This window comes from Thunnus albacares, chromosome 18 (genome assembly GCF_914725855.1).
Source record: "Thunnus albacares chromosome 18, fThuAlb1.1, whole genome shotgun sequence".
In the NCBI taxonomy this organism is placed as follows: domain Eukaryota; kingdom Metazoa; phylum Chordata; class Actinopteri; order Scombriformes; family Scombridae; genus Thunnus; species Thunnus albacares.
In genome coordinates this window covers 17,144,907-17,172,493 of record NC_058123.1, presented here as the reverse complement: position 1 = coordinate 17,172,493, position 27,587 = coordinate 17,144,907, and the positions used below count along the sequence as shown (strand labels likewise).

The 27,587-nt window shown below is 39.7% G+C and overlaps 1 protein-coding gene across 1 annotated transcript in view; it reads left to right on the top strand.

The window, feature by feature from the left end:
- LOC122968253 (NAD(P) transhydrogenase, mitochondrial-like) overlaps positions 1-24,344 on the top strand; it is a 35,944-nt gene extending 11,600 nt beyond the window's left edge. The window contains exons 9-22 of the mRNA XM_044333315.1: positions 75-266; positions 1,570-1,723; positions 2,817-2,978; positions 6,052-6,162; positions 8,591-8,736; positions 9,401-9,596; positions 10,265-10,498; positions 11,401-11,561; positions 13,129-13,308; positions 14,886-15,045; positions 18,251-18,332; positions 19,516-19,634; positions 20,523-20,638; positions 21,622-24,344. Coding sequence (XP_044189250.1) covers positions 75-266; positions 1,570-1,723; positions 2,817-2,978; positions 6,052-6,162; positions 8,591-8,736; positions 9,401-9,596; positions 10,265-10,498; positions 11,401-11,561; positions 13,129-13,308; positions 14,886-15,045; positions 18,251-18,332; positions 19,516-19,634; positions 20,523-20,638; positions 21,622-21,771 — 2,163 coding nt within the window. The 3' untranslated portion in view covers positions 21,772-24,344. The remainder of the gene's footprint in view (positions 1-74; positions 267-1,569; positions 1,724-2,816; positions 2,979-6,051; positions 6,163-8,590; positions 8,737-9,400; positions 9,597-10,264; positions 10,499-11,400; positions 11,562-13,128; positions 13,309-14,885; positions 15,046-18,250; positions 18,333-19,515; positions 19,635-20,522; positions 20,639-21,621) is intronic.
- The last annotated feature ends 3,243 nt before the right edge of the window (positions 24,345-27,587 follow it).

Sequence of the window (27,587 nt, the reverse complement as noted above, 5' to 3'; positions counted from 1 at the left end):
TCTTTAAGCATAGCAGGTCTTCTTTTCATGTTTAGTGTAATATTACAAACCTTTTTTTTTTTTCTTTTCTGTAGGGAGTGACCCATATTGGCTACACAGACCTGCCAAGTCGTTTGCCCACACAGTCCAGCACCCTGTACTCCAACAACATCACTAAGTTGATGCGGGCAGTCAGCCCCGACAAGGAGAACTTTTACCTGGATGTCAAGGACGTGTTTGACTATGGAACCATGGATCATGTCGTCAGAGGATCTGTTGTCATGCAGGTATGAGGCCAGCAACAAAACAAACACGCATGTATGTGCACAGCGGAGATTTCATGCAAACTTCTCAGCTGATAAACAGGTTGCACAGAAGTATAGACAATCATTCAAAATGGCCTGCAGGTCCCTTTCACAATCACTAGATGTCACCCTAAGGACAAACAATCTTGTCTTCTTTCTCTGTTGCCTGTGGAGCAATGTCCCCTAAATATACCTTCACTTCATTTGATTAGTAACAGTGATAAATGGCTTTGCATAATAACAGTAAAATAATTTTAAAAAGCAAGACCCCTGATAACTATAATATATGAAATGTCATTCATTTTCATAAATAGTGTGACTGAGTATAATACTGGAAGATTTTACTCCTCAATAATCGAATCTATTCATTAGTAACATTAACATCATTTTAATATCACTTTTGATAAAGATTTGATCTGTTTAATGAATGAATTTTAAATTAATGGTTAAGGTCATGTTATCCAAAAACAAAAATGTCTCTAACCGAGGATTTATTGTCATTTTCTTTTCTTGAATTAGTGTTCATTTTCATATAATCACAGCTGAAAGTGCTCAGATTTAAGATTACATCTCAAGCTGCAAGCTCATGCCTTTTTGTGCCTTTTTTAAGTACTTGCTTTTGTGCACACATTTAGAAACTGAGTTTATTTTTCAACCGTAAAATGTCACGCTCTGAATAGGTTTTGGTCACAGTTCTGCAATAATCAAATTTTAGGGATCGTCATCAAAAATGGTTGTTATATTATGTGTTAATGCAAGATATCTCTCAAATATATCACAATCAGCCTCAAAACTCCACTATCAGTCAGAGATCATTATTCTATTTTGTGTAATTATTATGTTTGCTGTAATCAATCTCAGGCAATCTGTATTCATTTTTTAACTGAACAAATAGATTGCAGATGTATTTTACCCATATCTGCTCACAATGAAGGTTGCTTGATGCTGAAATGCAGATATTACTTACTCTACCTGCTGATCATTAGTTTACTTCCTTTGATCTTGACAGCGTAGTCTAATGTTACACAGATTTACGAGTGCAGCAAAGGTCACTGCAGACTATCAGGTAATAAAAGCAAAGATCAAGTCAGCTCTTAATAAATGTCATAACAATTACCCTCATTGCCACCACTTTTTGAGACCATTCCTCGTCTCTCTATAATGTGTAGATATCTCCAAGCAGAGCAAATAATATGCTTATTGTTAGGAAATATTGATTGTCCACTTCTGTATTTCCAGTGTCTCCTTTTACATGGTATTATTTGCTATTTATTGTCATCTCCAGAATGGAAAGAACCTGTTCCCCGCTCCTCAGCCTAACAACTTGCCCACCGCTGCTCCCCCTAAACCCAAGTCTGTCAAAGAACTGGAGGCAGAGAAGGCTAAACAAACCTCTCCATTCAAGGCTACACTCACCACTGCTGGCGCGTACACCGGAGGTTAGTTGTTGCGGATGAATGTGCCCTTAAATTGAGTTATAGTTAAGTAGAGATATCAGGAATGTGTCATATCTGACAAAAGTGCTCATTTACAAAGTCTATCCTGTTAATTGTCCTCATCGGGTCTTTAGGGAGACTGAGGTCCGCCTTAAGGTGAAGGATAGGTTAATAATCAGCTCTTTAGGTCACTGCTGGAATGTGCACAGGAGGCGAGAAGTGACAGAGGCAGATTACAAGCGCGTACACACACACACACTGACACCCTGTTAGTGTCAGGAAGTGTGCATTGTAAAAACAGTGTCACGCTGAGTGTTTGTTTGAAGTAGCGCTGTAGTGATTGGTTCCCATGGTGCCACATAGCGCTCTGTGTAAGTGCGCCACATGCAGTTAATGTGGATCACACATTGTTGAGGTGCAGGAGTAGTTTCCTACTTAACACTACCGCGTAGCTACTGTCGGTAGTTGCTCTTTATTTGAAAAGTGAAAACTTGCTTAGTGCTGATTATGTGCTTATTAGCTTGGCGTGTAATGTAGTCATTTTGATGATTTTATATTGGCAGTCAAGGGCATGGACAACTTATTTTGCTACAACAGTTAGACACCAGTCTCGCAAACATAACCAGACAAATTGCTCTCTGATTGATAACGATGCATGTCTGTTAAAGTAGCAGGAAATAAGGACAACATGGACGGTCATGGTTTATTAAGGAAATGAAATCTGCTACACATAATTGCATTTATTATAACTGACTTTTATCCAGTCGTTTGTGAAATACTGGATAGTTATCAAGCCTCTAAAAATGTTTCAAATGAAACAGTCTGAGAAGGTAAAATCACTTTCCATGCTCATAACTCACGAACATATTCAACCTTGGAAAAGTAGGTTGCACGTGGATGTGGTCTTTGTATTATGGAGTCATAAGCCAAAGAGGGTTGGGAACCACTTTACTGTAATAACAGTGTCTGGTAGCAAATACACTGTATACTAAACGTTAATCATCTCAATTAGATATACTGTAAATATCATTCTGTAGTTGTTACAGTAGCTCCTTTTTTCTTTTTTTTTCTTTAACTTTGTCTCTCTTCGTGCCAGGTCTCGCCACCCTGTTGGGTCTGGGTCTGGCAGCTCCTAATGCCGCCTTCAGCCAGATGGTCACCACCTTTGGTCTGGCGGGCATCGTGGGATACCACACTGTGTGGGGCGTCACTCCTGCTCTGCACTCTCCACTCATGTCTGTCACCAACGCCATCTCAGGTTAGTGTTTGTAGTGTAGTGTCTTCCAATTAGTGAAGTCATTTTTCTATATGATTGCACATAAATGATTATGAGAACTACTTAAGTAAAAGGGGAGTGGGCAAAATGTTAGAAACACCTTTCAGTATAATGCAATCCAATTCACTGTCAGCACTTATATAACCTCAGGGCAGGGTTACGATCTAAAATCACACACAAATGAAACATTTATGGGAACAAAACACCATTGGAAGTATAAATCCAAGTATAGTAGTTAAAACATAACATAAAGACCTAGCAAGAAGATCAGGTATGTCACACGACTTTCTGGCAGGTCTCTGCCATTGAGTCCAAATAAAAACTTTAAAGATTGTGTCCTTATTGTTGGCTGCCGCCTAACACAAGGGGGTTAAGAGGTTAGAGAGGTGAGTGTATATGTGTGTTCTCACGGCTTTGATCACTCTTACGAGTCACACTCTGGTAGGAAGTAACACACCGTCGGTGATCTTTGGGGTCAGGATGGTCTTTTGCTCATTTAGTCGTGCACACAGCCAGACATCAGAATTGTGGAGCCCAGATGGGAACAAAGATAGACAGTTTTCACTTCCTTTAAAACTTTATTAGTGACAGCTCTACCCTTTTTTTTTTTTTTTTTTTTTTTTTACATTCCCATCCTCACACGTCTTACTTGTTCCTCTGAGTCTGCACCCTTTCATTTTATTCTACCTAATTTTGTGTCTTTTAGAAATTCACAATTTGCAGCTTCGTCAAGATAATAAAATCCCATCATTAAATGTGTTTTTTGTAAATTCTGAACATTTTTTTATACTCTAAAAGGCACATGTTCCCACAAATTAAACTGTTATATTAATAGGCACCACATTAAAGTTCATTTGGAGGTTTTCGTTGTTGTCTGCTCCCCCTCTTTCTGCCCTCCATCTTCCTTTCCTCCCAGGTATTTTTCCCTTTATATTTGGCATGGCCGTATTTCTTTTTTTTTTTTTTGTCACTGACTAACTGCGGTTATGGAAACAGTGAGACCGGGCATCATAAAGACACACACACTCACACACAATCACTCACAGACATTAGGGAATCATGTTGGAATTTAGATTTGACAGTTATATTCTTCATGGGGAGATTAGTGTTACAACCAGTAGTAACTGTGACTAGGGGGTCATCTTAAATTCTTCAGAAACTGGTTTCGTATCCAGTGGCTCATTGAGGCATTTCTTAATATCTGGTGTCTGATAGAAATCCTTTAATCTACTTGAGAGCACTGAATCACTGTCACACTCTGTCTGTAGCCTGGTGGCCGATGTTTGTCACAGAGACGCACCTACAGGCCCACCCATTGTGTATACATATATATATGTGTGTGTTTGTGTGTGTGTGTGTGTGTGTCCGCTGATGCCTATTGGCTTTCTCTCTGGCTAAGCTATAAATTGTGGCCAGGCATGTCTTTGATCTCCACCTAAATGGTATAGCTCTTTTTCTTCCTTTTTAAAAACACAAAATTTTTGATACTAACTTGGTTTTACCATGTCTACTTATCAGTACACAATAAGGTCTCTGTATTAGGAGGGTGGTGGATCCTAACACAATGAAGTAAAACCAGATTTTACTGAGTTGGAATATATAGAATATTAAGTATATATCAGTTATACCATTCGTAAAATGACTAAATTACACTGCACATTGGACGGTTCTGGCCTCCTCCTTCGTCCATTAATTCCAGATAATGGACACTTCTTTGGGCATTATCCTTTACTTATTTAATGCTTTCCTCGGATAAACCCAGTGTTATTTATCATTTGTGAGTCTATTTTGTGGCTCTTGCAAATAATAGTAAGACATTTCAAGTCAAAACTAATAGGAAATGAACAGTTGATTATTTAGCTCAGTATTGTTACAACACGAGGAGGTTAGGACAGGAATGTCATGTTTGATCTAAAATATGTAATTAAATAAAATGGGCATTTTCACAAATTCATTTTGGAATGCATTTATAATTAGGTTGTCTAAAAATGACAAAAATTAAAATAAGAGTTGTGATTTGGAGCAAAAAAGCAACATAATTCTTGAACCATGAAAAATGTGTGTACATGAAGGTGTACAGAATAAGGTTGCAGGATGGGTGTGAGTAGATATGCACATACAGTATGAGTTTCCACTATGGACGTTGGCTAACATCTGTGCTAACTTGGTAATAATCATTAGCATATGGAGAAAATAGATTTATTTACCTTTAATGGAGTCAGACACGAGTCACGTGTTTTTAGTGCCAGAAACCAAACTACATGTTTCGAAAGTTTGTTTTCTCTGTGAGTTCTGTCTTTTTATATAGTCATCACAGTAACGCTGCACGTTTCCTGCTCTAGTGGTCTATTTTGTTACCATGGCAAATTTAAATCAGCTCGTGTGTAGTATAAGTTGTGAATTGATTACAGGGACTTTCTCTCTAAAACATTGTTTGGCAACCTTTGAAACATGCTTTGTTTAGGAGCTGATATACACACATGATTATAAAGTTGACAAAGAAAAGGAGATTAGTGAGAGAAGGTCATACTTCACGTGTGCCTTATTTGAAAATCCAATCTGAGACTATTGACTTCAAGCACAAACACGCACACACACGCATACACACAAACTCCATACCTGCTAGTCAGCCTAAATTGTACAAAAACACATGTCCGTGTGAAGGAAGGCTCCCAGGGTGCTGTGTATTCCATCTTACTGCCTGTAAGTCATTACAGGACTGATGTTATCAAGGTTTCCTGAGTCTCTTTTGGTAAACATGCACAAACCCTCTTTTTCTCTCTCTATTTCTCTCTATCTCTAAATCTTCTTTCTTTCTCTTACCAATCCCGGAGGCAAAGCATTCTGTGGTTAAGAATAGAATTATAAAATGTCTATAGATGTGCTGATTGAGCTTCCAATCACTGTAAAAATGAACTTTTCAAATGACTGACATAATGCTCTGTTGTGATTTTTTTTTTTTTTTTTTTTTTTTGGGACATCTTCACCAAAGCTTGAGACGTCTTGTATTACGAAATTGTAGATTGATGAATACTAAAATCGCCGTTTTCTGCAGGTCTGACGGCTGTGGGTGGTCTGTCCCTGATGGGAGGCGGCTACGCCCCGACAACTACTGCTGAGACACTGGCTGTGCTCGCTGCCTTCATCTCCTCAGTCAACATCGCTGGTGAGTCACCCGCACACAGACACCTCACAGTCATCCCTGCCAGTTACAGCAACCTGTGGCCAATAAAATATCAACGAAGGCTGAAGATTGAAGTGTTTTATATTGATTGTACAATAACATGTCTCCAACCCAAGTTTTGCAGCTGCCCTCTCTACCCACCTGCTCTGACCAGAGTAGGTGGCTCTGGCTTGGACCACACACACATTCATTTCTGCTATTACTCTTAATAATTCCCATTATAATGACGAAGTGTTCCTGGAGTCATTATAATACTCATCACTCTCTAATAGTCCTGGAAAACAGTGTGTTCCTCCACGGATTAGCTATGAATTAGTTTGAATATCTCTAGCTCACAGCGAGACACTAGCTTTTATGCAAGCAAATGAATAGTTAGCTTGTATAATAGATCAGTTCTGCCTGTTTGTTAAAAATGCGGCCAAGCTTCTTTGAGTATTGTGTGTGAGATCTGCAGGATACCATTAGGGTTAAAGGTCAAGGCAAGGCTGTGAATCCTATTACAAGTCTTGGGCCCTCTAGGTTCTGTGGCTTTACTGTTCGAATCACTTTTTAGTGTTTTAGATCCCTTAACAAAAGCATGCTAAAATACCACAGCCTTTATAGAAATACCTAGTCCCTTGCCCTTTGCTTCGTTTTATTTTTGATGTTCTCCGTGGGTTCGGTTCCACACGCACATTTCTAAAAGGCTTACCACATTACCCATAAACCTCTGGGAACAGAAAAAAAAACATTCCATGGAAAGAAACGAAGCACAATAGTGAAATTTAGCTCCAATAAAACAGACCCTGAAATTTTTTCGGCTTCTGTGTCTGTTTTAAGGAACAGGTCCCTGGATGTAGCTTTTTGTTCCCTCCGCGTCTCCTCAGTCGTCAGATGTGGGCATGCATGGGAAACACCTGGGACTGCTGAATATCTTGAGCTGAATATATTCAGTTTCTCATAATCTGAAAGTCTATCTGTGCTACAAGGTCTCATTAGATTCCCGTTTTCCTGTCATTGCAACAGGCCCCTCATTTCCTCAAGCTTTGGTTTCGATCCACTTTATTGTAACAGTGAAATTCTCCCCCTTATCTGTACCTTAGCTTGCTGAAGACGCTATTAACCAAACAGCCACTGGGTGCTCTGCTGATGCCAGTTTGCAGGCTTGATAGCTAAATAGCCAGTCAGCTGTAGCACATTGAACAGCTTAAAAACTTACCAAATGTCAGCATCAGTTAGTTTATTATAGTGTGGTTCTTATGGTTCACTATCACTGATTAACATTGACTTTCCTTGGTTATAAGTTTTTTTATTTATTTTTTGTTGAATTTTTACACACACAGGTGGATGTATGACAGTTGAAAGGAATAGACCACACATTGTATTACATCATGCTGTAACCACAAGTGCAAATTGTTTCTCTTACCTGTTCCATACCCTCCTACTTACCCCACCACCCCTACCGATGAGTAAAAAAAGTAATAAATAATAAATTAATATGAATATAATATACAGACTTACAGCAAGTTAGTAGTGCAAGTGTGTTTATTTTGTTTCTCTGCCAGAGCTCAGCTTGCCTCAGCCTCAGGTTTGACAGAAAATACTTTTTTTCTTCCTTTCAATTGAAAAAACAAATATATTAACAACATATTTCAAAATGACATTATTTTTGACTGCAAAAATGGATGACTAGTTGCGATTTCAGATTTTTCCGGACACTGTTGCCAATTCGCTCGCAAGCTTTCTGAATCTACTGCCAGCAAACTCATTTTTGGGATAAAATAACCAAAAAGAAATGAGTGGATACTGGCTTTGCGATGTTTAAATACATGAACATTCCTCCATATTAATATATTGACTCAGATTGGTCTGCAATAATAGTAGACAGATTATTATTACATGTTTTAACTCGGACAGTCGAAGACTAAAATTACATGAACTGGAAAGAAACAGGTGCTAGCCTCTCGTTCACCCTTGAGTGTATGGGTGCATGTATGTGCACGTGGCTACAATCATGCCAGAGGGAAAAAGGGAGACATGCACACGGTAATGTGATCTCTCCCTGTAAAGCAATGAGACACTGTCTGGTCCCGGTTTGACACTTTTGAGGTTTCCTACTTGAAATATTTACACTGACATAAAGTAGACTTGTTAAATTCCTAACATTTGTTATTAGGCTTGGCAACATTTATCAGCCAATGGCTTGAAAACACCTGTTGTCTAAAATAGATATTTTTCATGAACTTCAAGTGCCTCTACATCCCTGCCTCAACCCCAAACTCTTTTTTTTTTTTTTTTTTTTTTTTGCCATATTGCTTTTTTGCTTTCTGATTAGTTTTTTTTCTGTATTGCTGCACCTTTTGATCTGTGCAGCCCTTTTTAAACCTGATTTTGTTCCACTGTGCGCACACTTTCTCTGTCTCTCACCCAGGTGGTTTCCTGGTGACTCAGAAGATGTTGGACATGTTCAAGCGTCCCACTGATCCTCCAGAGTACAACTACCTCTATCTGCTCCCTAGTGGCGTCTTCGTCGGGGGATACGCTGCTGCTCTGCAGGCTGGATACAACATTGAACAGGTGTGAAAGGATGTTTACAGTACGTCATGTCCATGTGTCCATACATGATTGAGCTCCCTCCTCATAGATGAATTAGGTCAAGAGTATGTTTGTGGTTTCTTATCAACCTGTTTCCTTTTTTTCCCTTATTGATTAATCTGTAGATTATTTACTCTATTAATTGATTAGTTGATTGGGAAAAAACAAGACATCTTAGGTTGCATCTTGGGCTTAAGGAAATGGTTAGGGTTAGGGTCCCTAAGCCCACCATTTTATAGACCAAACAAGTACACACCCCAAAGATATTCAGCTTACTATCATAGAAGACTAAAAAAAACAGAAAATATTCACATTTAAGAAGCTGAAACCGAAGAAGTTTAGCTCATATTGATAAATCAATTATCAAAATAGTTGGTGCTAAATTTTCTGTTGATCAACCAATCATTTACTCAACTAATCATTTCAGCTCAACTACCGACACCATTTTCTTAGTTGCTCAGAATTATAACAAAATAGCCTTATGAGCATATAAAGGTTAGCTAATCATCCTCCATGTGTATTCTTTGTTTACCCAGATGTTGTACAGGACCTTCCAAGTAAATCACTTAGGCCTTTTTCTCATTCTGCGGTTCCTCAATCCTTGTCTATAACCCCTTTTTCCATTCTCTGTCTTTTCTCTCACCAGATGATGTACTTGGGTTCAGGCATGTGCTGTGTTGGTGCCCTGGCAGGCCTTTCCAACCAGTCCACGGCCCGCCTGGGTAATGCTTTGGGTATGATGGGAGTTGCAGGGGGGATCGCTGCCACTCTGGGTGCCCTCAAACCAAGTCCTGAGCTCCTGGCACAGATGAGCGCAGCCATGGCTGTAGGCGGCACTGCTGGTGAGTCTGTGGTGGATTTATGTCAAAAGAAGGAGAAGCCAGACTTACAGGCCAGCTAAAAATTGCAGAATTATATTGTAACAGATGGAAGGTTTCTTAACTGTGTAAATTATTATGGGGTTTTGCTTTGTGTGTGTACATGTATTCCAAGCTTGGATAGATTAAGCAGCAGGTGTGCTGAGCACAGAGCCTCTCTGTGATGTTTATATCAAACACAACATGACTAACTCCCTGCCAGACGCAGGAGGTCTGTCGAAATGGTCAGCATCATGTATTACTCACTTTCTCTTGCTCATTCAGGACAGTTTGATCATTTAAATGTTAATTGTTCCAGTAACAAAGCTGAATCCTAGACTAAACCATCCACACAGACAATAATGCTCTTTCTCCGATACAGTAACGTTGCAAGACTTCATGCAGGACACGCACACACAAAACACACGTACACAAAGTGTAGTCCCACTCACAAATGTGGAATTTCCCCAAACAGACCTCATCAGCAACACCTGGTTCCTCAGATGGACCCACTTCCCAGCAGTGGTCTGAGTGTGTGTGTGCGCACATGCTTGTGATTTGCATGTTTTTTTGTGTGTGGGTCTGTCAGGGCCAGTGCACTTAATTATCTATTTATTTATTTATTTATTTATGATCTCTCATTCTTTCTTTAGGCCTGACCATTGCCAAGAGGATCCAGATCACCGACTTGCCCCAGCTGGTGGCTGCCTTCCACAGCTTGGTGGGACTGGCTGCAGTGCTCACCTGTGTGGCCGAATACATGATCGAGTACCCTCACTTTGCCACAGACCCCGCAGCCAACCTCACCAAGATAGTGGCGTACCTCGGCACCTACATCGGCGGAATCACTTTCAGTGGTTCTTTGGTGGCGTACGGCAAACTGCAAGGTGAGAAAAGCACAAGGCACTGACTAGAGAGTGGCATCACTTTTTGAGGGGGGGCTTTGTTTTGTTTTTTAATCTCACCATTTGAAAGGAAACAACCAATAAGCGTATTTCCAAAAATGACAAACTATTCCTTTGATGGCAATAGACATCTCTCTTCTTCTCCTCGTTGTTTTAGTTGTGTTTTTGGAAGCTAAGGCTGATGATCGAGGCTGTGATTTTCAAAATGACCATTTAGTTAACACGGTCAATTTTAACTGTTAACATTTAGGTAAAATTGATAGTCTTGTCTAGTCCATAACCACCAGCTAAGTAAGCTGTACGTCTCATTGCATTTACATGCGCATTTGGTTATATAAGGAAGATATTGTCTTACTTATTGACGTGAGTGAATTTCCCTCAAAACAAGATTAATAGTTTTGTTGTTTTTTTTTTAAATTTTGCTGCGGACAGATGATGTGTCAGCTTGGCCATTCTGTAGTTGTCAACAAGTAGAGGTCTAATGCTTCATACTCAGTGCTGCCTGCTGTGAAGGAGGGGAGAAAAAAAAGTTCATCAGGTTCATGTGCTGGCACCATTCCTGACAGCCACACTGTAATGCCATGCTGGCTGCAAGTGTTTCATAAGGACAAATTATGCATGAACATGACATTCAGTTAATGACAAGTCTCAAGTGGCTGCTGCTGAAGGAGAAATACGATGAATGCTCCACATATAAGCTGTAAGAGCTTGTAAAATCTTGAAATCTCCTGTCTTGATTTATTCCTTTTTGTGACAAGTTCACAGCTGAATGATAAATAAATGTAGATGTGTATTTGCAGTTACTAGCTGTAATATTTTATTCCTAACCAACATTATTTTCTCTCTTCCCTCGTCCTCTCTCACTCCTTCTTCTCTCCCCGCAGGTATTCTGAACAGTGCTCCCTTGATGCTCCCTGCTCGTCACGCTCTGAACGCCAGTCTTATGGCAGCGTGTGTTGGTGGGATGGTTCCATACATGATGGACCCCAGTTACACCACAGGCATCACATGTCTCGGATCTGTCTCTGCTCTCTCTGCTGTCATGGTACGGCTTGTGTTTGTGTGTGTGTGTGTCTGTGTATTTCTAGGTTCTGGTTTTCACACAGTGAAGCCATTTTAGAGGAAAATCTGCAGTTACATATCGCAGATTTGAATTTTCTTACACGCTGACAGGCTGAACATGCAAGAATATAGTTGAAAAACTTCAATAAAGACATAAAAGAGTCACAAAAGATATATGCCGGAGACACACTATAATGTTATATGTGAGAAGAGAGACAGCAACAGGGATTTACTAAGAAAAAAAAAAAAAAAAGCAAAGAAAGAGGTTCATTGCGCAGGAAACAGTAGGTGCCCAGAAATGATTTTCAGTCAGCGTTGAGGAGAAACCTGTTAATATTCTGGCAACCAAAGTGGCAAACAGACTTGACTCAGTAAAACTGCCAGCTTCCTGCTCGTATTTGACTCATTATGTTGGACTTCACCATGATTAAGTCATGCTTAACTTTTGAAAACATGCCACAGAGTTTGTCAGAGAGAAAGATATCCACGGTCAGCGGTAGATATTTTCACCATACAAGGACTAAGTACCAAGTCAATGGCAAATTAACCTGTTGGATGAGTGGCAAAATATTGGGAAACAAACAGCAGCTACAGTTACTGTTGACCTCTAGAGGCAGTTTATTCACTGCGTAGTTGTTAAAGATCCCCTCCACACGTTTTAAGATGTATTGAGTTGCGTCTATAGAGCAATATTTGTATGAAGCAACACATTTCAAGGACATTCACAAAGAACAATTCAACAAAATTTCCTAACATTGCATTTAGTAATCAACTGACTACTGATAATCAGTGATTCACCAATCAGTTTGTTTGTTTGTTTTTTTTCAGAAGATACAGATAAACTTACTGGTTAGATATGAATCCACAAAAAGTATAAAACTGCCTTTACAGATTCTCTTGATAGGCCTTGATAGACTCTACTGATGTTGAGTTTTTGTGTTTCACCGCCTTGCATATTTAGAAAATCAGCAGCTGGACTCAGCCCCAGAAAAATGAAACAGGCCATCCCTTGAGACGTTAGATGGATATAATTTCAGTTTTATGTGAACATGTTTTAAATTGCTGTTTCTGATCACTAATCAGTCTTTAAAGTACACTATAATGCATCATCTACTGTACCGTCTTGGTTTGTGTGTCTGTCAGCCTTTCAACTGCATAAGTTCCAAAGAATAAACCTGCAGTAAATCAGAAAGTACAATCTCTGATGTGCACCTGTGCAAATCCAGAAAGTTAAACTCACACTTGCGCTGGATCATACTGCTGCTTTGGTAACTACAGTTGGAACTTGTTGAACAAAAACTGCACAGATATTGAACGGATAGAGAACAAGTGAATTTGATTGTAAAAAATGTATGTTTCTTTTCCTCTTGTGGAGGAGAAATGGTTGGGGCTTTTTTTTTTTTTTTAAGGCATCTTAGTGAGCTAGCTTACATCATTGTTTTTGAAGAAGAACCAGTGAGAGCTGAGCAAACTTAGATCTGTATCTTTCTATTCTGATTACAGCAGGCAAGTATATTCCTCCTCCTGTTTTTCCCTCTTCTTTCCTTTAGGGTGTAACTTTAACAGCAGCTATTGGAGGTGCTGACATGCCCGTGGTGATCACCGTACTGAACAGCTACTCAGGCTGGGCCCTGTGCGCTGAGGGCTTCCTGCTCAACAACAACCTGCTGACCATTGTCGGAGCTCTCATCGGGTCGTCCGGAGCCATTCTGTCATACATTATGTGTGTGGTGAGTTGTGCACATTCTCAGTTTCAGGAAGAACTGTCATAAATAATAAAGTGAAGTACTGCATTTGATGTGTTTTTGTATATCAGCAAACACTGTGTCATGTGGTTGTTCCTCTCCTGTCCACCAGGAGGGACTCTAACTTTACCATAATGGCAAGATAATAGAGTCCCAGTTCAGAATTAAATCTCAGGTCACCAGAGCTGGATTAAATGGATAAATTACACCAGACAGACTGTATTTTTATGGGCCCCTACATGCACATTTTGATGTTTGGTAAACAAACAAAATGACTTTGAACTGCCACATGATTATTATGCTCATTAATTTAGTAAGGTATAGCCTATATTTTAGCTTCTCTATTTATATTTCGGTATTCATACACAATTCATTAGTCATTTCTCTATAGTGGAAAGTAAAGCCCTATATTACACATTTCATTTATATGCATTTTACATTTGATTTTAATATGTATCTTTACTTCTTGAGATTCAGATTTTTAAATAGAAAGCTTACATTTACAGATGCTTTCTCCTGATTTTTGATGAGGTTCAGTCCTCAATGATGTCATCAAAATCCAGGGAGGTTGTAAATCTATTCTCAGTTGCCACCGGGGCAAAGATGTTCAGTTTTTTCAGTGTTTCCATATTTTCTCAGTGGTGCAGAAAAATCCCCAATGTTTTGACAGGGTTGGTTTTATGCAAAGTAGTCACGCATTATGTTGTCAATTTTGTTCCACTTTGCAGGGTCAGATGAATAATGTTAGCTTGCTGTCACCCTGTCTGGGTCTCAAGTTTTCAAGTCTGTTCTATTTCCGTAGTCTTGTCTTGTGATGTCAGTGTTGTTGTTGATGTCTTGTCTTCATCCGTTGTCAATCCATGTTGCTTGTGCTGGTGTTCTTGTGTCATTGTAGAGGAATCATCCTCGGTATCTGTCAAAGTTGCAACCCGCTGCCGCTCTACTGCTAATGTAACGTTGGGGCTAAAATCACCTGCCTCTGCTGCTGAGTCTTTGGATGCGGAGGGTCTTGCAACAGCCGGTAACTGAGGCTGGCTTGTGGGCTTTGAAATTGCAAAGCCTGAGAGAAACTTGTGTAAAGCTCTGTCGTTTTCTTTCTTCCTCTTTTTTTTTGCGCTTTGCTGTACCTGAACGCACACTGAAAAGCTGCTAGCATATATCTCGCTACTGCTAACACACGAGCATGACTTGAACCGGAAATACTTTTTCCCTCACATTGGCACTAACGGTGTGTATGTTTAAAAAAAATAAATAAATAAATTAAAAAAATGAATAAATAAATAAATGAACATTGAAATAAAGTTTTAGATTGGATTTTTAAAATACATGTTAAACATTAGCCTATTTAATCTAGACAGTTAGACAGTTGGTGTTCCCTACCGCTCTGTCTGGGCCTGTGTGTAGATCCCGCCATGCAAGTCACAAATGTGTGTGTTTTTTTTTTTTTTTTTTTAGGCAATAACCCATCTGCTACATCTTGTTGCACACAGTCAATGAAGTGAAAGCAAAAAAATAAGGTAATCATAAAAATGTAAATCCAAAATACTTTACTCCTCTCTCAGGCCATGAATCGTTCACTGGCTAATGTGATCCTGGGAGGCTACGGCACATCTTCCACTGGTACAGGAAAGCCTATGGAGATCGTAGGGACACACACAGAGGTCAACGTGGATCAGACTGTCGACATGATTAAAGAGGCGCAAACAATAATCATCACTCCAGGTAAGACAAAAACAAGCGTGTGCACACACACACACACACACACACACACCCCTACATACACTTCAGAGGTCTTGTGCATGAGTGGAAAAACATGGTACTTTGACTTTTCCAGTCACTTTTTTTTTTTCTTCAGCATTAGCAAAGTGTGTGTTCTGTTTATTTAACCTCTTCTTGACCCATGTTACATCACCATTTTGCTAGGCTAATTGACAAGTCATGGTAGAGTGGCCACACACACACACACACACATACAAACACACGCTCGGGTCTCTGTGTGGTCGTCAGTCCCCCGGTAAATAGACATTCTACAGTGCAGCGTATATATGCAAGGTCAAGGGAAAATTAGATGGAATGAGGGTATGCTGGGTTTTTGTTGACAATTCAAATACTACGTTCAAAATTGGCTTCTAGTTACCTTTTCGGGGGTTAGGGCGTGGGGTCCAACCTTTGTTCCAGCTACATGGTTTTTCTTATTTTCACATGTTTTCAATATTTGACTCTAAATATGTATCTGAACCTCCCCGTTGGACCATTACACAGGTCCTTGGAGCTGTCCTAAAATCATCATCTTCTGGTCTAATGACATTTCAGTCCTCTCACCAGACTGTTGTGAAGAAGTCACGCTTCCAAGAAGTTGTTTTACTCACGTGGGTACATGTAAACACAGACTAAAGGCATTCAGCCTGCAAATTGGTAATTCCAGTCAAGAGTGCTGAGTGCCTACATTCAAAAACTAACTCTTCAGAGAAAACTGCTGCAATTTCCAAGAATTGCAAGATTAAAGTGGTCACACGGTTAAAGAGTGAATACAAGTGAGAAAGAAGTGATCCATGAAACTACATATGTAGATTTACCATCTTTTCTAACTTTTGTTAGACTAATGGAAGACAAAGAGGAACATGTCTGACAGCTTAAACCAAAAACAGGCCAAATAAATTTAGAGTTGAAAGGAGTGGGAGAAATGGAGCGGAAATGAAAAAGTCTTTTCACAAAATGGTCTACAAACAATACCACACCAGGAACAGAACAACTAATAAAATGCCAGACATTTATTTGAACAATTTTAAAACATGACCATAAACCAGTGCAAATATGAGGAATGAGTAAGCAGAAACAAATCTGAATAGAAACTGTCAGTCAGTTTATGATTTGAGTGATTTGAAGGAATTAGAAATAGATTTTCAGGCTTTAATGGTCGGTCAGGGTGCCAGAGATCCCTTCAAACTTGGACATGGAAGTCCAAATCACACTTGGTCTTGAGCATTTAAAGCATTTACAATGTAAAATAAAAAAAGCTTTGCTAACCCAGATGTCATCAGTGTCAGAACACATAGCATCCAAATGCGTAATTCATTTCTTTGCTGTAGTCATCAGTAGTAGAGTAGTATTGTTACCAAGCGCTGGATTTCAGTCAGTCCCCTTGTTTCCATTTTGACCATTCTCCCTAATTGGAGCCGTCACAGTCACTTTGCCTGATTGACATCTGTGGAAACGGTTAAGACTCAGTCTGATAAACATCAGTTTTTTCCTGGCTTCGTCTGGCCCATCTCTGCATGGTCTGGGTCCACTTGTTTTTCTTATAGGAGAAACTCCAGAGAGAATATTGGAAGCACAAGGAATGAAAGAATTGTGATGGGGGGGAGGAAAAAAAAAAGGGGTGAAAACCATTAACTTGTTGAACTGAACTGCAGACAGTCGACCATGTTTCTCGTAGTTTTTTTTTTTCGTGTTTTTTCTTTTTTTGTGCTCCATTTCAAACCGTGTCATTTTGATTGGTGTTTCAGTTTCTGACTGGTTGTTGTGACAAGGCTAGTAAACACCACTGGACCGTTTGGCATGTGTTTGTGTGTGTGATGGAGTGATAAAAATCAAGTACCACACACCAGCATTATTAAACATGAAATAAATCCAAAGACTCAGAGAAAGAAACTGTTACGAAGAATTTAGTGCCTACTAGTAACATAATTTAATATTTATTTATTCTAAATGTTAAAATTAAAGTGAATTATTAAGTCTATCTATTCAGAGTCATGAGGATGAGCAAGGTCAAAAAAATAAAAGCTGCAGAAAATTGAAATGGATATATATTTAAGTATTTTTAGTCTGTTATCTATCATGCTATCCATCATCTATACCTTTTTATATTTTAAGACTCATGAGTCATTTACAACCAGTCGACAGGCTAGGATCGCTGACCTTATGCTCGAAGGGTGCTGAATCCTGATTAGTTTTCAGAACAGACCTCAGCACAGAGCCAACATCAAGGACATTTATTGGTTATTTCATAATGGAATCCTTTTGAAGCCTGCCTGGGTCATGTGTTTAATATTTAAGTAGTATACCTGTTCAGACACACACACGTGCGCTGCTTTGCTCCACTCTCACAACCACATTCATGAGAATCATAAAACCATATCAAAGTCACAGCAGGCAGTTGTGGGGCAGCTGGGGAGCGGGGTCACAGCGCAGGGTCAGCTGCAGGACAGCGCTCCCGCAGCTTATATGGAGTTTTACTCAGTAAGGTGAATCCTTGCTGAAGCAACTGTTTGAAACTTGGCCGTCCAGTTTAAGAATGACTTCTACCCACATCACATCCCTTGTGTGGGTTACACTGCTGTCTTGAGTTTATTGAGTTTATAAAATCAAACAAATACACACAGGCAACAAGAAAAACACTAATGTGCAAGGAGAGGAAAAAGTTTGAATGGGATGAATGAATACCGCTACCGAAATAATATACATACATAAATACAAGAGGAAACACATCACTTTGTTGATGCTGTTTAGCATCTTTCCATTTCTGGGTCGGTTAAAGCTAGTGCAGACTACTACGTCTTGCTGTACTGCTCACATTACAAGAATTTATTTAAACAACTGCAATGAATGATGGTGATATTTAACAAAAACACACAAGAAGACACTGTGTGTGTATGTGTGTGTCTCCCTCCCTCCCCGTCCCCAGTTTCCTCTCATCTCTTAAGATTCAGTTTCAAGCACATCATGTTTTTGGCTACAATAAAAGCATCTGGGACAGTTCACTGTGAGGTTAAGACTTATCTCAGAATCGCTGCCATTAGACAACCCCTTTTGACATCTGTATCAATGTGGGTTTTCGGTCTCAGAATGCAAAAATTTGTCTTAAACAGGTAAATTATGGAAAACATTGTGGAGTCTTCACTGGGCTTTATTCTTGCATCTCTTTCAGGTTATGGACTCTGTGCTGCGAAGGCTCAGTACCCCATCGCTGAGCTGGTGAAAATGCTGCATGAAGCTGGCAAGAAAGTCAGGTAAACTAACTTATTGACATTAAACATACGTTAATGTTATTAATTGAAAGAAACTAGAGTAACTAGTGTGTCTCAGGTAAAAAGAGTCATACAGGTGGCTAAAGAGATGAATAGAGGTTTAGATGTAGAAAAATATCAACAGTATAGATTAATGTACATGCACTTAGATGAGTAAATGAAATGAAGCAAAGGCAGAGAAGAGAAAAGGGATGTGTTGTCCTGGATGATCAGTAGATAGGATGTGACATATAGGAAGAGACCTGTTTGTGAGGAGGGAATGAGAAAAAAGGAAATGCAAAAGAGAGGAGAGGAAGGACTAGGTAGAGCGGAAGCTTGTGTAATTGTCCAGCCTCAGTCGTTTGATCCTGGCTGTGGCAGCTGCTGCTACTTAGAGCATTTGTACTTGATTAGAGGAAAGTGGGTGGTCAGAGAAGGAGAAAAAAGAGAAAAGCTCATTCCCTCCTCTTTTCTCTGTTCTGTATTCTACATCTTCCTCTTCATACCTGCCTGTGTAATCCCTCTTCTCCTCTTCCTTGATCTTAACGCGCTACATCCCAATACATTCTTCTTTCCTTGGAATCTGCGGTACAGTGTCGTTTGGAAAATGACACACTTTCACTTCCCTCTTCAAAACCGAATCTTCTCTACCCGCTGTCGTCCCGTGCATGTAGACTGTGTGGAATTACATGGAGGGCAGAAACTGACTTTTTCAATCGGCAGCCGCCGTCGCTAATAGATCCCAGATCTGACAGGCCATCTGCACTCTGTATCCGCCTAAAAATCACCAAACAAATAGAAAATAAATCTCCAAATGGTGGTCGGTCACATGGCCAAGTGGCTGGAAGTATAGAGGGAGCCAGCCACCAGAATTCAGTGGCTGGTGTTAATTTCCTACCTTGATTACATGACATGGCTAATTGAGTTTGAGAGTTATGTACACTCACATACACACATGCACGCACACTCAAATAATATACGGGCGAGGAGTTCAGAGGGAATGTGTGTTTATAACCAGACTTTCAACTCCAAAATATCCATCTTATTGTCTCCTCCTTTTCCCGTCTCCATTTATTTTGATCCCTCCTAGCCACCTCTGGGGAAAATAGACACAGAAACAGAAATTAATAGTTATTGTAGTGTTCCGTGTTGACGTGTTAAAAATCTGCATTTACCCCCCCCACAGGTTTGGTATTCACCCTGTCGCTGGCCGCATGCCTGGTCAACTCAACGTGCTATTGGCTGAAGCCGGTGTCCCATATGATATTGTTCTGGAAATGGAAGAGATTAATGAGGACTTCGCCGGTAAGATCCATTTCTTCCATATGCCTACATACCTGCCATGAAGTTATTAACTGGTTTATCCAAAATTATTGTGACTTAATACGTTTGATTTTGCTGCAGCTTTCCAGAGAGTTTGCAACTATGGCAGATATAATTCATAAATATGGATTGTTGTGAGAGGTTGCAAGTTAAGATACACCATCGAGGTTCTTCAACTCGCTATCGGAGCGACACGAAAACGACAACTTTCCTGTTTTTGCCAGTATCGTGAGAAAGCACTTGTTGCAGAAACGTACAGTAATTAATTGTTCCTGAGGTTCCGTGGCAAAAGCCAAATCTGTTGCATATGGTTACAATAATTTCCATCCATTTCAATTTTCAAAGAACCTGTTTTTGAAAACTTCCCACACAATATTGATCCCATCATCTCCAAATGTTTCATGCCCCATCTCCCACTCAATTAGGCATACCTCGGAAGCCAGATCTCCAGGGCTCAAAAACTGGATACACATAATCAGATATTGTTGATTTGATGTTTGTTGTCTCTGGAATTCAATGACTAAATGTACTCAAATATTGTTGAGACTAATTTTAGGGCATGACAAAACAAGCTGCGACATTCTTCCCGAAACTTTGAAACACTGTAACAAAATTTGAAGATAAAGTCAATAAAGTGGCATCGACTCCCAAAAGTTACAACTGCATTCCGACTTAGTAATTTGAGTTGATAAGCAAAATATTGGATGTGGGGGAAAGGATATACCCGCTACCCTACTGATTACCTAATTTAAAAAATGTGATCTGTTTGAGACAGATGTTGCACTTAAAAAATAAAAAACGAGCCAAATGCTGGAAGAAATCAAACCAGATAAACATGAAGTGAAATGAATTTGTTGTGTGTCCAATCAGAGACGGACCTGGTTCTGGTGATTGGTGCCAATGACACGGTGAACTCAGCAGCCCAGGAAGATCCCAACTCTATCATCGCTGGTATGCCTGTGCTGGAGGTCTGGAAGTCTAAGCAGGTGAGACATCTGGCATATGCATGTGCGATTATAAGATTTGTCCTGAAGCCCAAAAAGATAAAAAGGAATGGAAGATTTTACAACAACTGGAGCTTTTTATCCCCACAACCGAATGTTGGAGTCCACACACGTAGAGGGGGGCCTCCATTTGAAGACAACACACACAAACTGTAAATAAAATGCATACTCACATTCATCCACACGCATAGACACAGATTGCTGCAGCTCCAGGTGCAGTCCCATCCTGATCCCATTAGTGGTGACTGTGTCGCTGTGGAATGACGACATTCAGAGCATCCCACTGGCACCACTCCGAGATCTGGGATTCATACAGCGCTCCCGCTAGTTTCCACACACTTTCCCCCGGGGAAATCAAAGAGGACATTCAACTTAACCACACACACTCTCATGCAGACGCACACACAGGTGCACAGATCAAAACACAAGAAGACACTCCTTTTTGGATATACATGCTTTTAAATAGCCTTTCATAATTGCCCGATGATGCATTTATGAGTCATGCGAGAACACAAACTTCTTGTGCATGCAATACTTTTAGACTTTTGCTCAAGTAAATTACATCTTAATTAAATTCATGCTAACCTAAAAATCTGTGGTCATTTTTTAAATTATCAACTCACAGTAGTTCAAATGAAAACAGGGTTTGTTAATGTGCTTATTCAATTAAAAATTTGAATTTTTGAACTTCCAGCTGCACAGAGATTTTAGGAAGAAAATCAATTGTTTCACTTTATTTCTAATCCAAGGTCAGTGGACAGATGTTGTCGAGGAAGAGAGAATGTGAGGGATGAGGGGGGGGGATTTCCTGGTTTTACTTTTGAAAAGGTTGGATAGTCATGAGAGTTTACAGCACACCCAAATTCTTTTCAAAAGCTGCTTCCTCAGTTCTGTCATCTCTGATCGTCCAGTTAGAAGCTAACAGGCATGTGTTTGTGTGTGTGACTGCGTCTCCTCCCATTTAGGTGGTTGTGATGAAACGTTCCCTGGGTGTGGGATACGCAGCCGTTGACAACCCCATCTTCTACAAGCCCAACACTGCCATGTTGCTAGGCGACGCCAAGAAGACTTGCGATGCCCTTCAAGCTAAGGTTCGCGAAACCCAGAGCCAGTAAGACGGCTCTCCCTCCCCCCCAAAAAAGGAAACTCCACTCCAAGCACACATGGAGCGAGGAAGGTAGAAGACAATAAGACCAAGTTTTCCCTGTAGTATCTCAGCATTTAGATCATCTGTGACTCAGGATCATTAAGAAAAAAGATTTTTGGCAAACCCTTCCTATGATCTATAAATAAAAGAAATTTCACCATTTATTGTAAACAATATGCTTACGCAGAAGGAGCCAAGCAATGCAGATATTTCTGGTTAGTGCTCCCACTGTAATAATGCACGTAAATACAGTTTTTTTTCAGCACTTCTTTTATTTCTAGATATTAAAGGAAAGGTATGTCAACTATATCCCAAGTGCTCTGTATATTCTGACAGTGACATTGTAGTTTTGGACACCTATATTAATGTAAAACAACAATCAGAAATGTAGGTGCATTAAGATGTTAGATATGTAAAATTTCACTGTTAAGACATTTTTTTAGGAAACATAGAAATATTTTAGATGAATTGGAATGAATAAGGAACAAAAGCATAGATAGATATGAAGGGGAACCGCCAGAGGAAAAAGGTATGAGAGACTTAAGCATTAACAGTTTTTTCCACGCTGTCAAGAGTTTTCTCCCCTATTTCTCTCCAGAATAGTCTTTGATTAAAGTAAAGTAATTTGTGTTCCCTTTGATAGATCTCAAATGCTTATGTCACACGTGGTGTGTTTTCCTCTCAATGCCTTCTTTTTTATGTACAAGTCAAAAGAAAAAAAGCAGAATAGTGCAACATTTTTGTAAGGCTCTTTCAGTTCAAGTTTTATATTACATCGAGAGATTTTTGTACGCGGCCTGATAATGATCATAAACCTTGAAAAAATGTCCGTGATCACGTTTTAGAAGCCATAGCCAGTATTTGAAATCTAGTCATGCTATTTGCTTTTTTTCTTTTCACTTCAGTGTCTTGTGACCTTCACCTAAACCTCTAATGCAGCAATCACACATGGATCCAAAAACAGTTAAAAATCCATTCAAACCTCGTCTATCAAGCATTTACTGCAATTAACCAAATGGATGTGACCTTTGAGTGTGAGCTTGTAATGTTAGTAAAGGTTGTACCACTCCTACAAACAAACACTCTTGTAGCTCTGATAGTTGAGTGGATTTTATGGTGTTTTTGGACCAGGTGTGTCCCATCACCGTGTGTGGTTCAGATATTACAGTACATGTGGTGTTTGCCTTTGGCCTTTACGGTAAAAGAAGGGTTTGTTTTTTAAGTGAATGTGGCTCGATCTCGCCCTCATCCACTCCAATATTTGTGTCCTCATTATTGCTCTACAGGGAAATGAAGGATCACAGTTTGTAAAGGAAGGCCAGATGTTAACCTGACTGTTATGTAAAGAGTCTAAAGCAACAATGCAGTTATTTAATGTGAGTTGTTGCCACATTTCAGAGCACATTGATTGTTAAATATTAAGTTAGCAGTTATGAACTTAAATAGTTCTTTCTTTTGTTAAAGCCCAACATTTGCCATAACCATAAACTTGTGCCAAAACTTCCCATTTTTATGCTCACTCTCGATGGATTATACAGCACAAATGCATTTGTTATGTCCTTGAAAGATGACAAAAGATCACCGACAAACTGACAGTAGTTCCCACTATACACCTGTCTTTACACAGCAGAGCCAACCAAACTAAAAACACTAGGAACTTAAGTGCATTGAGTTTTCATGCTTTAGTTTAGCCGCCATCCTTTCATTACTTCACTCTCCCAAAATTTAATGGTCATGATACAATAGATGAATTTGTGAGTAAGATATTTTCTTGATATATGGTTTAAGGAACAATGACAGTTTTCTTCACTCTACTTCAGTCTTTTAGAATGTACACAAGTACTGTAAAGAAGTCAGGATGCAGATTTGAGAGGTAGACCTGCTGATCTGCATTATAGTTTTCATCCTGGGACCTGATACGTTGACCATGACAACTGTCCTACCTCTCCATAAAACGACCAATAGCTTTCCATATCATCTGACCAATCACGCTTGTCTGAATCTGCCACAGGACCAGTCATTTTTCATCCTTATTTCAACCAGTCAGCTCTCATATATCCTAAACCTGACCAATTACCTTAAGTTTTTTGTGTTCACATTGCATCTTTAACCATCAAACCTCAGTTTACTGTATGCTGTGCAAGTGTAAAGCCGCAGATGTCATTAGTACTCATGAGGAGTTATTGTTCTCACATGAAGCTTTGAATGCCAAGACTGTTAGAGAGAGATGTCAGCTTACTATTTGTAACTTATTGCCATTTTTGAGGTATGATCAAATTAGAGGAGATGGAAAATCTTGTTAATTTTACTAAGGCCAATATACAGTGTAAAACCCCCACCCTCCTTTTTTTTCTTCTTAAGGAGAGTATTTTTGTAAAGAGGCATCATATCTGTGCAGATGGGGTTATGAAGTTGTACAATGTTTCAGTGCACCATGTTAGGGAGACGAAACGATGAAATGTACTGTGAATGTTTTTTTTTCTTCCCCTGTTTTGTTTATCATGGAACATTTTCATCCCTAATAAACCTGTATTTACTCTAGACGTTGCCCGAAGGTGTCATTTCTTCCCTGACAAACTTTTAAAGGTGCAATTGAATTCCCCAATAGTAAACAAGTTGATCTGCAAGCTTTTCCCTGAGGTCTACCTCGGCTTTGATGGTAAGTTTACCGGCCCAATTTTGTACAGCGGGGGTTGAAAACTCAAATATTTGCAGCAATTACTTAGGTGAAGGAATATAAGGGGGAAAAGATTTCTGCACACTCGCACACACACTTCATCTGCTCAGTTCTGTTTTACAGAGGGTAGACAAATTAATGAAAACACTTCACTGTGGAGGATTTCAGCTATAACAGCAGGGTGCAATTTGTGAAAAAATATCAGAGGGGAGAGATGTTTTTGAAACATTTTTATTCATGAAAATAAATCCGAACCACAGTTGGCCTATATAGACTATGAAGCCTATGAGGCTATTACTTGCAGCTGTTACCGTAAAATTTTTAAAATAATTATGAACTTTAATAAAACAATTATGAAATTTGAGCTTGACCACTGCATCTACAGGAATATTTTAATTAAATTTTTTTTTTAATTTAATTCATCAAATAGTGCAATTTTTTCACTCAGCGATGTGATGTCAAGTTCATGCCTTCTCTTTTCCTCATCCGGACACATAGGAGATGTGATCAAATACAACAAAACAAAAGGTTAAATGCTAATTTAACATGCCAGAAATTAATTCCCCCAAAGCTCCTTTCAGTACTGTGGATAGCGCCACTCAGCCAGACGCACCAATACACTTAATACAAGTCACTGTTTAATTCAGCTCTATGTGCAGCAAACTTCTATATTGAATAGAAAATAATAACATGCAATAACAGAACGTACTGTCATAAAAATAAATAGGCTACAGCATATGCCTATTGTAAGTCTAAGAAAACAGTCTGCTTTGATGATGGACTTCTGTCTTCCTTTTATGCTTTCCTGTGGAAGGGTCATCCGTGGCGTGTGACCCATATCTCTGCAAATCTCCGAGCAGGGAAGGAGGCAACCCCTGGTCCTGCGTCATCACGGAGCCTAGACACCGTGTCATCTCTATTGTCACTCAAGCACTGACAGTGAAAGTCCATTTCTGATTTTATTGCTGTTTGCACTAATGACTGATCTCACATTGCAGCCCTTAAGTTTTTTTCCCTCATTATGAGGGGGATACATTTTTGTCCCTACTGGGGATAAAAATAACTCAGCAGCCGAGGCAGGGGTATGTAGACCAGATGCGGGAGGGGTGGGGGAATCCCCACCATCTCCCCACCCCCCGCATCTGGGGTTCAATCTGTTACTAACCTGTATCTCTCCTTGCCCTGCAGATGATTGATTGGAGTAACCCAGAACACCTGGGCCCGGTGTTTGTAGGTCACTTAAACCACTGCTGCAGCTTATACACTCTCTGCCTCTCTGCTGCTGCTCTCACTGCTCACATTTGGTTTGGTTATGTTGCTTTAGTTATTTACTTTGATATTATGCACCTTGACAACACTCACACATATGTCTTCCACTCATGCACATCACACACTACTGACTTTACTGAACTCCACACCCCATACTTCACATATTCAGCTAATTCTTTAATTTGGTTCAATTTGGTTTAAATTTGGTTAAATAAAATATCTTTCGTTAAACTTTGACATGGTGTGTCTCCCTTTTGTTGTAGCCTCTTGAGCCGGGTCATAACAAATGGGATGAAATTGGCAGAGGTCAGTGAGAACTCATCTATGGAGTAGAGTACCATGTGGCAGTTTCCAAATTGTTATCACACTGAAATTTAAACAACTGCAGCTGAAGAGTTCAAGATAATACTTTAACCATAACAGATGTTTTTAAGGAGATATAAAGTCCCCTTAAAAGAAAGTCATGCAAATAAGGCACTGCAAGACAGCTGGGAGGAGATTTATTGTTGTCATCCTGCAAACAGTGTCATGTAATGAGCTTCCCTCCTATTCAAAAAATGAAGGTATGAGGCGGGCGAATACAATGGCTCAGCTTTGATGGGGGACAGTGAGGAGATGATGCACAAGCTGGTTAGGAAAGCCACCTCTGTAACCCCCAAGTGTCCCGATGCAACAGAATAGGATCGCATGAGTCAGTCATGAGGGCTGTGATAATGACTGAAATGTAAATATCAGTTTGTGTGACATTTTCACCTACAAGCAGCACTTGATTGCTATTCATCAACGGAGAATGAACTGGAGGTACTTAGAAGGGGAGTGGTGCCTACAGAGATAGAGTAGATTAGACCGTAGATACATTTATGAGAATGGGGATTGCATGTGTGAGCGATGAGGGTGGCTTCATCCTGTAACAAGTAGCACTCAGACGGGTTGTTATCTGCTCTCAGGCTGGAGGAGATCTGAAGAGAACTGTCACTCCCAAAGCAGAGGCGAGATGCAGTGATAGTGATTTAAAAAAAAAAAAAAAAAAAAGGGTTGAGAAATTACTATCAAGGACTTTGTGTGTACTGCTAGTGAGATGTACATCTGAAGGGTTTCAGAGGTCATGTGTGTCTTCATGGTATGTGTTTGTGAAAGAGAGAGAGAGCTATAAGTGGGAGAGACAGCGGCAAGATCCATGGTCTGATAAGTGCTGAGGTGACAGCCTCCTCAGCCCAAGCTGGTCTATTGTCATGCCGCCAGTATTTTCCAGAGCACTGAAGGATAACCAGCATGTTCCAGCTACAATAAGCCTCCATCCTCCCGTCATTTGGGGATAGTCTATCCTTCCCTGAAAAAACACAGTTTGTTTTGCCTGGCCTTGCATGCAATTTGACAAGGAGGGTATTTAATTATTTATAGAGAGAGTGTATTTTGGTGGGTGAGTGTGTTTGAATCTGTTTGATGATGAGATGTACTATGTGGATTCCATGTTTGATAAGATCAGTGAGCGTGCATGCGCGTGTGTGAGAAGAAAACATGCAGTAGTGGATGAAGTATTAAGATCCTGACAATGACAATTAAAAAAAGGTTTGCATTTAAAACTCTAGTAAAATGCCCTGTGGTAAACCCATACAGGTTATTCTCTCTCCTGTTGTTGCATATATTAGGGCAGGCAGGACACACTATGCCTTTATCAGTCTTCTTTGCACATGGAGTTTGGTGACCTCATGTAATTCCCAGCATACTGTAGCTCTGCACACTTGTAACCAAAGCAGAGGTCTAATCAACAAGTTAAAACACATGTGTGAGTGTGCCAGGCCATTAAATAAAAGTATTATCAGTATTATGTATTTAAA